Source organism: Labeo rohita, chromosome 11 (genome assembly GCF_022985175.1).
Source record: "Labeo rohita strain BAU-BD-2019 chromosome 11, IGBB_LRoh.1.0, whole genome shotgun sequence".
Taxonomy (NCBI): Eukaryota; Metazoa; Chordata; class Actinopteri; order Cypriniformes; family Cyprinidae; genus Labeo; species Labeo rohita.
In genome coordinates, this window is record NC_066879.1 from 26,698,007 (window position 1) to 26,711,743 (window position 13,737).

Below are 13,737 nucleotides of genomic sequence, written 5' to 3' on the forward strand. Positions count from 1 at the left end.
AGGCGAAATCCACAGCGCAAGTCGCCAATCAAACAACCCGGTCAGACAAACACACACTGAGTGAGAGGGAGGAAAGAGCGTGCGTCTCATATGGATTAACAGAGACGCGCTTGTGATTTGGCCCTGATCAATGCACGATTCTCTGTCACTGGACACCGGAAACGGCCGTCTGATCACCATCTATTAAAGAACAACGATTGAGCCTGAGAATAAACGAAAAGGACTATGACACTGGCGCTGAAGAGGCCGTGTACACGGTATGTGATGTGCTCTTTCCTTCACTTATATCAGAGAGCGCCGTTACAAACGCTTCGTATGTATATAGAACCAGCTGTTTTTGCGCAGTGACTGTAAATTTTCTTGAAATCTTTGTGCTGGATTGAGATTCTCCCGACCTGAGAACGAAACACTCTAGCGGTGCTCTAAATCTAACATTTGGAGCTGGTCGAAACATTCAGAGGCGTTTGACCGCCGCGGTTTTGCTCATATTATCGCCTGTTTCAAAACGATTCGCTAGATATGGACTTGACAAGCTTGGGCTCCTGACCTTAAACATATATAAACATATATATTTAAAAAAAAAACGTTTATTTAATAACACACTCTGATGGATGAATTGTGTATCAAAACAGAGGAAACGTTTACTTAGGTACGATTACTGTTATTATTATATCGTTGTTGTTTTTGTTATATTTATTAAAATTGAAAACGGTCTGTTGCTATGCAATAATATTGCATGCTTTATAAATTATTATTTTTATTTTTATTTAAAAATCTCCTTACTCCATATGACATCAAGTTGTAGTCATTAAAATGATTATATATAGTCATAGATCGTTTAAATAAGTCAGAAAACTAAAAAGTATTCATGCATTAGAAAATATTACATTATTGATAGTTTTATAGGCTATATTTACATTTTATATACATAACAAGCCTTGTTTATAACCGTAGGAAAAATAACAACAGGAATCTTCCCAGAAGTACTCCATGTTTGCACTCATAAAACAAATAATGCAGACTTTTTCTATAATGCATACCGTAAGCATCACAAGCTTTATGACGCATCTCTTCAAGCTTCAATTTATGTAAGTCTTAACTGTATTTTACAGTAAAGTGTTTGCATTGATTATAGTGGCTTGCGCAAAATGTTCTCAATGAGGTTTATGCAACTCAAAGCACAGGAATGATAGATGTTTACACTCCCATACAGTGTTTTGATGCATAAAAGTACAGGTATTTGACACAGTGACCACAATTTGGGTTCAGTCTCTGTAAACTTGATTCAAGATTTGGTTTCTGAATCACCACTGGCTGCTCTAATGTTTTGTAGCGCTTTGTGACTAAGAGAGAAAATCTTATTCATCATCTTTGATTAAAACCTTGTTTTCCTCCAGGTTTAGGTTCTTTGCATGATCACAGTCTTGCGTTTTTTATTTCACCATGACAGTCTGGAATCAGCCTCAGACTTTTACCTGTTTCAGGTCTTTCAGTGTGCAAAATATCACATATTGTATTTCTGAAACCACCCGTGCTCCTACGACCTGTCAGACGGGGTAAAAAAAGCAACAGTTTTATCACTTCAAACCACATAGAGTCAGGTAGAACTGTGGTGTCTGGACTCTAAAGATGTTCTTGGCCGGACGCCTGCTTCGCAACAGGTCAGATGCGCCATGCGTTTGGTTGAGTCACGTTCCTGTGGGATTTGCGGTTTCTAAGTTTGGCCTTTTCATCTCTGCTTCCATTTTTCTAAATTGGAAGTCTCGTGTTAACAGTTCCTACTTCATTTGAAGTTTGTTTTGTATTTGTCAAATGTCAATGCTGATTTTCTTCTGACTATCCCACTGGATGCCACTGAGGCTGAATGTTGCCTCACTGGGTGATTGTGGGCTAGCCCACTACCATCTGCCTGTCAGATCACAGCGAAGTCGACTAGTCTAGAGGTCTTTGAACCAATATTAGGGTGGGAACGCCACAGGAAGAGAGGCGTATTGATGATGGAAGACCTCAGCATACGGCGCACAAGCCCTGATCAGCTGGAACTAGCATAAGCGAACACCCTAGGCATGGAGGGAGCCGTGTGATATTTGTTGTTGGGGGGGTGTGTTGGGGGAGGGGTGTATATGGGGGACAGGGATGACAGCGGCCTCTTTGTCTTTGGCTCTCCGAGCCGTGTGAACGTGTCTGAGTCGGCCCTGCCTCACGTGACGCGGCTGCCCTCACTCCTCCCTGTCCTTTGTTCGGCCAATCTGGGAGCCACCCCTGATTGAATGGGATTATATCCCAGCAGGGGATTGATTCCGGGGGCCTGTATCTGGCTGGCCTGGGGTCCCTGTGAAACAATGCAGATCCACCCTCCTTGCCACCCCTCCTGTCTTACTGCACCCCTCTGGCCAAAGCTCAGTCATGAGACTCTGCATAGGATGCCTACGGGAGGCCGGTGCTCCTGGGAACGGAGGACAGCCCCAAAAAGGCAGTCTAGAAGGAGATGCATTGATATTGGTGCAGTCCCATCTGTTGGTGCCTGAGAACGCTGTTTACAAACACATCTGGTTCTGCAGAAGTGTTTTTGCACAGATTGTTTACATGCATAACTAACCGGAAGCCAACTCCAACACCATGTCCTAAGCAGGCATGTTTGTCCATGTTAATCTCAAGTTTTGTTCTGAACAGACATCGCAACAAACATTGAGCAATAAGCCATTTTATTGGTTGTTTAGTTTGTATTTCTGTGGAGTAAGTTAACTATGATTGACTAGTTAACAAGTTACTTGAATGCACGGTTTCTGCAGGTGATAAAAATAGTAATAGTAATAAAAATCATTTAGTTCAGTTAGAGAACAAACAATACAATTAAAACTGAATGTGGCTGCTCAATGCAATGTACCAAATGACGGTCGCATCACAAATCAGATTTCAATTATCACGTGAAGAGAGTGAGTTGAGCTGACTGACAAGAAAAGAGAGGTGAGAAGACAAGACTATGGCTGAAGAGTTTCAAAATGAAATGCAAAAGCGCCTGTTTTAAAAATATTTTGGATTTTGAAGTGATTATCTAAATTTTGATTATAAAAGTGATAGTGGAAGTTCATATTTATATGGTTCCACAGTGTTTGCTGATTTATATTACATCAGGGTGTATGCCGTGCTTCCAAGCTTTCTTCGTTCTACATTTCTTATTTGGTTACATAGTTTACTGATTTTCAGTTTTGTATACCTATTTAAACTTTGTGTAAGTTATTATTTTATATTAGGCATATAACATGGTGTATCATTATTTGTTTTGTTATTAAAAATTTGTTACGTTACGTTACATTACTTTAATGCCGCTAATTTAATGGGGCAGTCATGGCCTAATGGTTAGAGAGTCGGGCTCGTAACCCAATTGAAGGTGAGGATTGTGAATAAACAGCGCTCTTTCCACCTTCAATACCATGACTGAAGTGCCCTTGAGCAAGGCACTGAACCCCCAGTTGCTCCCCGGGCGCTGGAGCAATGGCTGCCCACTGCTCCGGGTGTGTGTTCACAGTGTGTGTGCGTGTGTGTGCACTCGTGATGGGTTAAATGCAGAGGACCGATTTCGACTATGGGTCACCATAGATGACAATACATTGTCACTTTCACTTTTTTCTTTTAAAAGTGAAGGTAAAATGCACACAATGCTTTTACAAGCTACTTAAAACCAAAGGAAAGTGAAGAAAAGAGTGAAAACTCAAATGAACTAAAAAACAACAACTGCTTGATGCCAAATTGCCGCTAATTTGAAAGTGAAAGTAAAATGTGCATGGCGCTTTTGCTGAAGGAAAACTCAAACGAACTAAAAAAAAAACAATTGCTAGACACTGAATTGCTACGAATTTGAAAGTGAAACTCGAACTACTAAAAAAAAAAACAACTTAAACCTGCCTAGGTTAGTCTTTTGGTTTAAGTCTGGTTTAAGCTGCAAATAGCTGGTTTTAGCTGGTCTCCCAGCCTGGCTTTCAGGGTCTCCTACCCTGATCAGCTAAGACCAACCTGGCTAGCCAAGGACGTGGCCAAAACCCCTCTAAAACTGGCCTGCTGACCAGCTGGTTGGCTGGTTTTAGCAGTTTTTTTCAGCAGGGTATACTTAGAGAACATATTGCTGTATTTTCCTTAGTTCGTCGTAAAAAGGTCTTTAAAAAGTCTTAAATTTACCCTCATAAAACCTGCAGAAACCCTGGAATGACTAGTTGACAAATTAGCCCTCCAAATTCACCACAAAATGAATGAAAAGTCTTTCGTTATTTACTCACCCTCATGTCAGTCTAAACCAGTAAGACCTTCGGTCATTTTCGGAACACAAATTAAGATGCTTTTGATGAAATCCGAGATCTTTCTGACCCTGCATAGACAGGAACACAACTGACACGTTTATGGCCCAGAAAAGTAGTAAGGACATTGTGAAAATAGTCCATGTGACATCAGTGGTTTAACCATAAATTTTATGAAACCAATTTTTGTGCACGAAGAAAACAAAAAATAGACTTTATTCAACAATTTAGTTTCTTTCATGTCAATTTTCGGTGTGCGTTCCTGAGAGTACCACAATGAAATCTTATAGGTCCAGAATTCAGCTACACATGTATAATAAACATCAAATAAATTCTGACCGGCTGTGATCGTGAGGCATCAAGCAGGATTTCGTTTTCAGTGTGTAAAGACAGATGAGTTCCTGTAAATGTGTGACATCACACCTGGTTTGAAAACAGTGATGTGCTGAGTCCTCTCTGTTTACACTGATTTCCATATGTACACATGTTCAGCCCAGCAGAAACTAAACAAGCACTGGATGAGTTGCTGATGGAAGGCCTAAAACACACAGTCAGGTCGCTACTTCCATCTCCATTGTTGATCTGGAAAACACATTTTCTTTATTTTACCTTATTTATTCAGATGAAGATCACCAGAGATGCATGTGGGTTTTTGCATTTTTGGGATGCAAAATGGGGTCAAAATGTAGAGCGATGAAAGGGTCCAACAATGTCTGTCAAACAGATGCCTTTCTGTTTCCTCTTCGGTCTTTTGTTCCGGTGCCAATCTTCTGGTGTACGGTGTGAGAGTTTCCTACAGTTGTGTTTGTGGGAGGAGAAACAGACCCCCTGCCACTCTTGACACATTACGAAGGAAACAACAGGTCACAAAAGGCCATGAACTTAAAAAGTTCACCTAAAAATGAAAGTCTAGTGATGTTGTTTTGAACCCCATTGACTTTAATAATATGGACAAAGAGTTATCTGTGTTCTGGTGAAGTCCTACGGGTTTGGAATGACATTAGGGTGCAAAATGATGACAGAAGTGTCATTTTTGTGTAAACTGTCATTTTAAACCTCTTAGTTGAGCCACAGTCCATATTTTACACAAAGTAGGATACTTTTTTACTACTCTAGGACCACTGTGCAATTTATTCAAGTTGTAACTATTATCGTTCTTGCAGAAAAACAGTCGATTGACCTTAGACCTTCCCAGCTGAACCTGACCATTAAGCCCAATGATTGCATGTCTCCATGGTGCGGCAGCTGTGTCATGGCACATGTTACGAGGCAGATTGAATGCTAAACCCATTTGAGCAGCACTCAGCAGGTCTTCTGGTCGATTTGAATGCAAAGCTTAGCATCTGTCCAGCTGTGACTCCCCAGGAACAGCCTCTTAATATGGCACATCAGTCTCCTTGCAGGAGAGAGAACGGCTTCCCCCCACTGCGGAGGACTTGTTGTGCTGCAGAAGAACCTGCGTTGCACTGCGATGACTGTGCTGAAAAGGAAAGATCAGCTTGGCTCTGTTTTTTGCTGAGCAAGCACAGACAATAAGAGCCAGATGATCAGAGGCAAAGACAAAGAAAGTCGGAGTCACACATGTGCGATACTTTCTAGCATCTGCGACTGAACATGTGGCACTTTGATCTATATATAGTTCAAGAGCTTCATTAGTTAAATGGTTCTGTCTGTATGTAATTATTTACTTAGCCGTTTGTAGATACTAGAGGTGCTTGCTGCATCTGTACCGTATTGGCTGATATTGAAGATTTTTCAATTTACTGGTATCTTGAAAGATAGGATGTTTCATTGTTTGTGCTGGTTTCCCATGTTCTTAAATTTAAAAATACTTTTACATCCCACATATATATTTTTTTATCTTTAAAAAACACATGATTAAAAAACTGTGTCAAATTTAATATTTAGTAAATCTATTTTTCATACTGTACATTATAAAGTTGTTTAAATTCACCTGATTAAATTTAGTTTTGAATGTAGGCTACTTTTTTCTTTTCAAAGTAGTACAGAATTATATATAATTTTAATATTTGTTTCTCCTTAAATGATACCTGAAGTCATTCCTGTCATTAAGTAAAGGTTTGCTGTAGTGATCGTCCAAAATACCTTAAATTAACTAATTCATTCCCGATTTACTAATTTGAGTAAATCGTGCGCATGATTTACTACTTTGTTCCCTCAGTTTACTAAATCATTCGGTCAATTTACGAATCATACCTTGTTTTAAGTAAATCATGTGCTCGATTTACTAATTCATTCCCTCAGTTTACTAATTTGCGCGCATGATTTACTGATTCGTTCCTTTGTTTTAAGTAAATTGTGTGCGCGATTTACTAATTTGTTCTCTCGGTTTAATAAATTGTGCGCTCAGTTTACTAATTTATTCCCTCGTTTTAAGTAAATCATGAGCACAGTTTACTAATTCGTTCCCTCAGTTTACAAAATTGTGCGCACAATGTACTAATTCGTTCCTTCGTTTTAAGTAAATTGCATGCACAGTTTATTAATCCTTTCCCTCAGTTTACTAAATCGCTTGCTCGATGTACTAGTTCGTCCCTCATTTTAAGTCAATCGTGCGCTCTATTCACTAATTTGCTCCCTCGTTTTAAGTAAATTCTGCACTCGATTTACTAATTCATTCCTTCGTTTTAAGTAAATAGTGTGCACAATTTATTAATCCTTTCCCTCAGTTTACTAAATCGTGTGTACAATTTATTTTAAGAATCGTGCGTTCACTAATTTGCTCCCTGGTTTCTGCTAAATTCATTCCTTCGCTTTAAGTAAATTGTGCACAATTTATGAATCCGTTCCCTTGGTTTGCTAAATCGCTTGCTCGATTTACTAATTCGTCCCTTGTTTTAAGTAAATTCTCCACTCGATTTACTAATTTGTTCCGTCGTTTTAGGTAAACTGTGTGCGCGATTTACTAATTTATTCTCTCGGTTTAATAAATTTTTACGCTCAAATTTACTAATTTGTTCCCTCGTTTTAGGTAAATCATGAGCACAATTTACTAATTCGTTCGCTCAGTTTACTAAATTGCGCACATGATTTACTAATTCGTTCTTTTGTTGTAAGTAAATTGTGTGTGCAATTTACTAACTTGTTGTCTTGGTTTAGTAAATTGTATGCTCAATTTACTAATTTTGTGTTAAGTAATTCGTGAGCACGATTTACTAATTCATTCCTTCGTTTTAAGTAAATAGTGTGCACAATTTATGAATCCGTTCCCTTGGTTTACTAAATCGCTTGCTCGATTTACTAATTCGTCCCTTGTTTTAAGTAAATTCTCCACTCGATTTACTAATTTGTTCCGTCGTTTTAAGTAAACTGTGTGCTTGATTTACTTATTCGTTCCCTCAGTTTACTAAATTGTGTGCACGATTTACTAATTCGCTCTCTCGGTTTAATAAATTTTTACGCTCAAATTTACTAATTTGTTCCCTCAATTTAGGTAAATCATGAGCACAATTTACTAGTTCGTTCCCTCCGTTTACTAAATTGTGCGCATGATTTACTAATTCGTTCTTTTGTTGTAAGTAAATTGTGTGTGCAATTTACTAACTTGTTGTCTTGATTTAGTAAATTGTATGCTCAATTTACTAATTTTGTGTTAAGTAAATCGTGAGCACGATTTACTTATTCGTTCCCTCAGTTTACTAAATTGTGTGCACGATTTACTAATTCGCTCTCTCGGTTTAATAAATTTTTACGCTCAAATTTACTAATTTGTTCCCTCAATTTAGGTAAATCATGAGCACAATTTACTAGTTCGTTCCCTCAGTTTACTAAATTGTGCACACAATGTAATAATTAGTTTCCCTTATTTTACTCAAATGCAAGCAGGATTTACTAATTTTTTCCCTCAGTTTACTAAAATGCGCACACGGTTTACCAATTTGTTTCTTTGTTTTTAAATAAATCGTGTGTGCAATTTACTAATTTGTTCTCTAGGTTTAATAAATTATGCGCTCAATTTACTAATTTGTTCCCTCGTTTTAAGTAAATTGTGAGCACGAATTACTAATTTGTTTCCTCAGTTTACTAAATTGCTCACACTATTTACTAATGTGTTCCGTCAGTGTACTAAATTGTGCACACGATTTAATAATTTGTTCCCTTGTTTTACGTTACTTGTGCTTGTAGTACTAATTTGTTAACTCAGTTTACCTAATTGCGTGAACATCTTTTTTAATTTAATTTTTTTTTTTAATTTATTTTTTAATTCGTTCCCTAAAGTAAATTGTGTGCACAGTTTACTTATTTGTTCCCTCAGTCTACCAAATTGCAATCTAGTTAACTGAGGGAATAAAATAGTAAATTGTGTGCACGATTAATGTTTTTTTTTTTTCCTGAATGTCATGTGGACATCCGTATTTTTGAGATTTGACGACATGTTTTAATTACTAGCTTTTTGTGATGCTTGTCATCATCTCTACGTGGACAGTTGATGACTAATTTTTATATTGGCTCCAGATGTTGCAATCTCTATTAGTGTTAAGCAATAACATGTGTTTCTTTTTCTTTCCCTTTTATATTCTAACAGAGCCTAATGAACCGGTTGTGCAACTCGTAGTGCCATCCATCTCCTTTCTGCGTTCCTCCTGTGCACTGCAGCACCCCCTACAGGAACATGTCTGCAGCACAGACTCAGAATGACCGGGAGCAACGTTGGGGTTGTCTAGAATCGCTCGGCCTCAGCCAGAGGGAGCTGGTCCTAGCGGAGGCCCTGCAGATGGAGTATGATGCCCTCGCCCGCCACCGACAAGACAAGGGCCCGGCCAATACTCTACCCCCTGACACCAGCAAGACGTCGCCCGCGAGAAGCGAGCCCTCCCTGCCTAGACGCACTCCCAGTCCTTCTTGGAATCATATGCAGCAGGCCATTTCTGGATCTGACCCCATGCTCAACCAAGTTCAACCCGGAGTGTCAAACTTATCACGATCCAGTGGTGAGTCTCATGGATTTAGTAAGGAGCCTCGGTACATCCTGGATGAATGGGAAAGTGACTTCGAAGGAACGTCGCAATTGTTGTCCAAAGGGTTGCCGTCTATAGATGAGCCTCCACCACCAGTACCACCCCGAAATCCCATCCCCCAGCACGATCCATTCATTGTCCATCGAAGCTCAGCTCCACGGGATGTCAACTTGTTCACTCCTGAGGTGGATCAGCCCAAGCTTTCTTTTGGAGATACTCTGAACTATGATAACCTCAATGACTCGCTGAGCAAACTAAACGGCGATTGGCTGTCGCCTAACAGAAGCCAGAGAGTAAATGGGGACAAATCAGGGAAGGCAGTAGCTCGCAGTAACACCCTTCCTCCTCAGGTTCCTCCCCGCACCTATATTCCAGGACAGAAGAGCACTAGAAGCCAACGCAGAGTATCAGTTGACCCGGTGAGCATTGAGACTGTCCTTTTCCATAATTTCCTGTATATTTTTTCCTGTATGTATTTTTTTTCCTCATAATTAATATTAATAATTTTGTATAATTGTATCTTTTAAAAATAAATAAATATATATATATATATATATATATATATATAAAATCACATACAAAATAAAAGTTTGTATTTGCCTAATATATGTGCATGTACTGTGTGTAATTATTATGTATGTATATGTACTCGTTTTATTTTTTGTAATTATTTTTTATTATCTATCAGAAAAATATTTATATATTAAAAAAATATCAATTATTATTATTATTATTTATTTTAACCCATTTAGGTATCCCTGGGGTCCAGGCCAAATGGCTTTGGTTACGAGCTGTTTCAGGTGTCTGAAGAGAGGGATGAAGAAGTGGCCGCCTTCTGTCATGTACTGGACTTGTGAGTTATTACGTTTTGTATTTTCAAATGTTAAAAAAATTAGTTATAAAAATGTATGTTAATTACATAGTGTTTATGCACATCCTTTACTGTTTTCACTAGGCTACGATCGGCATACCCGTTCAATGACACCTCAAAAAATGCAGGCTTTGTTTGGAGCCCATGTGTTGCACAAGATGAACTGCAGCAGGGCCTGGGGGTCAGCATAAAGGTCACAGTTTACAGTGACCACTTCAGAGAACCACTCACATTCTCTTGTGATGGTAAGTTCTGAAGTGCTTTCAATTATTTATAATCTAACATTCCAGATCATTTAAATAATCTGCATCAGTTCTGTTGAGCTCAGTTATATTTGCAGAGTTGTCTTTTCTCTCTCACATCCTGAAACTTTTGAACGGGGCTACAGGATCTCATTGGAAAGACTGGAGAGGCTCTAGACCCTGAGTTCTCTTAATAGCGTTACACTGAATGGGCGTTCTGCCAGCCATCTGTTTTGTGTACTCAATTAAAAGAGGCAGCTTTTCATTCACCCGCCTTGGAGGAACACACACAAACACACACACACATACACATGGACAGATATGGCCTCATGCAGTGAGATTAAAGAGGGGCCCGAGAAATATGTCGAGAACATGTTTTCACTCTCATGTATTCACTGCACTTGTTTTTCTTGCTTTGGCATGATTTGCCTCACAGATGCTCTTTATCGTGGCAGCCGACCAGTGTATGATGAATGTGGACTGTGGTGCCATGCTCACATAATTCTCTTTTTGTGTCATTAGCAGCTGTAAAATCTGCTAAATGTTAGTGAAAATGATGCAGGTCAACTCAAAATAGTTCATAGGGCATGGAAAAATAGTTGGGCCTGTACAACACTGTTTGAGGGTTGGGTAGTGATATATTTACCCTGTCTGCTCAGTCAGACAGTTCATTTGACTTTTTTTTTCTTTGTTTACATTGTTTAATTTATTTTAATCAAATCATTTAGAACTATAGTTGTATCTATAGTATCCATTGGCCTTCTTCTTATTCCGTTTCTTCTTTGGCTCCTGAGTTTATGGCAGCCCATAGAACCGCTCCGCTTGTGAAATTTGGCACACTGATAGAGTACAGTCCCAACATTAACCATAGCAAGTTTGGAGTGTCTAACTCAAACTTTCTAGCGCCACAAGTTGTCCAATGTTTTACTCATTTTATGCCAATAAACGTGAACCCTAAGGCACGGAAGGAAAATTCTTTTTCCTCTGAATCCTTGGCTCGTGCCGATTCGAATGAAGTACAAAATTTAAAAATCGTAAGGTTCAGTTTTTTCACTACTTTTTCGAACTCGTCCTAGACGGTTTGTCTGATTTTGACCAAAATTGGCTCAGATCATCTTCAGACCATACTGACAAAAAGTTTTGGAATTCAAGTTGATTAGTTAAACTGTTCTCAAATAACGCACGGACGTATGCTGCGAACCATACCCAATTTTCCCATGTCAGACATTTTGAATTTTGTTGTAAAATGCTATATTTTAAGAATGCATTGACGTATTGTCCTCGGTATGTGTCTTTGGCACCATGCCCTGACATTACTTAAAAAGTATGGAGGCAGTGCCACCTTGTGGTCAAAAGTTATAATGAAATTTAAAGAAATGCTAATAACATTTGTTTAAATTAGCCTATTGTAATGAACCTGGTCTTAATATTTTCCTTGGATAATGCCGAGAACATCAATACCAGTTATGCCTTAATTGTATGAACTTCCTGTCCACCATTTTGATTTGTTGAAAACCTACTTTTTCGAACTCCTCCTAGACTGTTGGTCCAATTTTCAACAAATTTGACTTGATCATCTTCAAACCATGCTGGCAAAAAGTTATGGATTTTGTGGCGATATACAAAATGGTTTTTGTTCAGCACACCAACGAATTTGCTGCAAAGATGCCAAACTGCATCTGAAGCTGTATCTCTGCAAAGCTTTGACATATTTACACCAAATTTTTCACCAAACTCACACTGACCATGCCACATCAATTTGGTAACAGTGCCACCTATTGGTCGAGAGTGATAAATCACTCATTAAACATTAATTAAACAGATCTAGGATGCCGTTTTCCACAAGTTTATATGATTCTTTAGGGTCTTAATGAAAAGTTCATAATATACTTTGGTTAAAAACACTTTGGTAGTGTAAAACAACACCCTTTTTACCTTGCCAAAATCAGCTCTGCAAAAATCATCCCATTCTGAACGGGGCTGCTTTAAATGCAAATGAGCTCTGCTCACCCCGCCCCTCTCTTCTGACTTTAACATTTAGCCGCGTTTAGCCGCTAAACTTGCTAACTAGCACATTATTAGGAAAGGCGATTTCATTAAAAAACCTTATACTCACTTCTGCTGTAAGTGAAGCTGGATCACGAATGATTTGTGCGAACATAGAAGGATATATGTAGATCGGGAGGAGCATTCCCTTCACAAACAAATGTAATCCACTGCATCTTCAGCAGCTCAGATGTCAGGAGTAAATGACAACCACTATGTTCATTATTACATCCAGCAGCACAACACCTCAATTGCTCAATTCTCATCTAACTTACATTCCTGCTCCGGCATCAAAAGATGGAGGTTGGACTGTTACAGCTGAATTGAGGTAAGACGCTCATGTCAATCAACTATGATGGGAGCGGCCTCTGTCGGTGTGACGTCACAACGACAGGCATCTGAGAATGGCTCGATTTGACAAAGGAAATATTATTTATACAGATTAGTTAGAAACCACTGCATGGATTTTTATCATTATAGGGTAGATTTGTACATACACTGCCAACACGCTTGAATGTTCAAACAACGTTTAGCATCCGATGACCCCTTTAAGAAATTTCCAAAAATGCTAATAACTTTTGATTGCATTAGCCTATTCTAATGAAATTGGTCTCGAAATATTCCTTGGGTCATGTTGACAACATAAATACCAATTATGTCATAGTTGGCCGAGCTTCCTGTCCGTCATTTTGATGTATGTTGAAAACCTACTTTTTCAAAATCCTTCACGACCGTTGGTCCGATTTTTCGCTAAAATCGAGTCAGATGATCTTCAGACTGTGGTGACAAAAAGTTATGGATTTCATGTCAATAGACAAAGCCGTATTCGTACAGTGCCGCAACAAATGTGAGGCATGATGCCAAAATGGCTCTGAGGCTGTATCTCCACAAAGCTTTGACATATTGACACCAAGCTTTGTTTGTACCATTGTTACCTCACACTGACCACACCGCACCAATTTAGTAACAGCAACACCTACTGGTCGACAGTGATAAATCTTTCATTCATATTAATAGTGGCTGTATTTGGTTTTTCAGCCATTTTGGTTTAAACCATACATGCGTCTTTGATTTCTCATTGATGCTGGCATGACTTATCTTGCATACTTTGTGCTTGGCCCTGTAGTTGCTGTTTGCAGCCTTAAAAAATAATATTATTAAAAATAAAACATTATAAAATCACTTTATAATTAAAATTGCACACCTGACATCACCTTTTTATGAATTTTTTTTTTTTTTTTTGAAGATTCACATATTCATAAAAAAAGATATGTGTGTTGCACCCTCGAACTCACACCACTGGTTAA

The 13,737-nt window shown here is 38.6% G+C and overlaps 1 protein-coding gene across 1 annotated transcript in view; it reads left to right on the forward strand.

Annotated features, from left to right (window-relative positions):
* Positions 1-13,737, forward strand: part of pik3c2b (phosphatidylinositol-4-phosphate 3-kinase, catalytic subunit type 2 beta) — a 63,622-nt gene continuing 49,885 nt past the window's right edge. The window contains exons 1-4 of the mRNA XM_051122710.1: positions 1-257; positions 8,839-9,690; positions 10,024-10,124; positions 10,227-10,387. Of these exons, the coding sequence (XP_050978667.1) occupies positions 8,926-9,690; positions 10,024-10,124; positions 10,227-10,387 (1,027 nt within the window). The 5' untranslated portion in view covers positions 1-257; positions 8,839-8,925. The remainder of the gene's footprint in view (positions 258-8,838; positions 9,691-10,023; positions 10,125-10,226; positions 10,388-13,737) is intronic.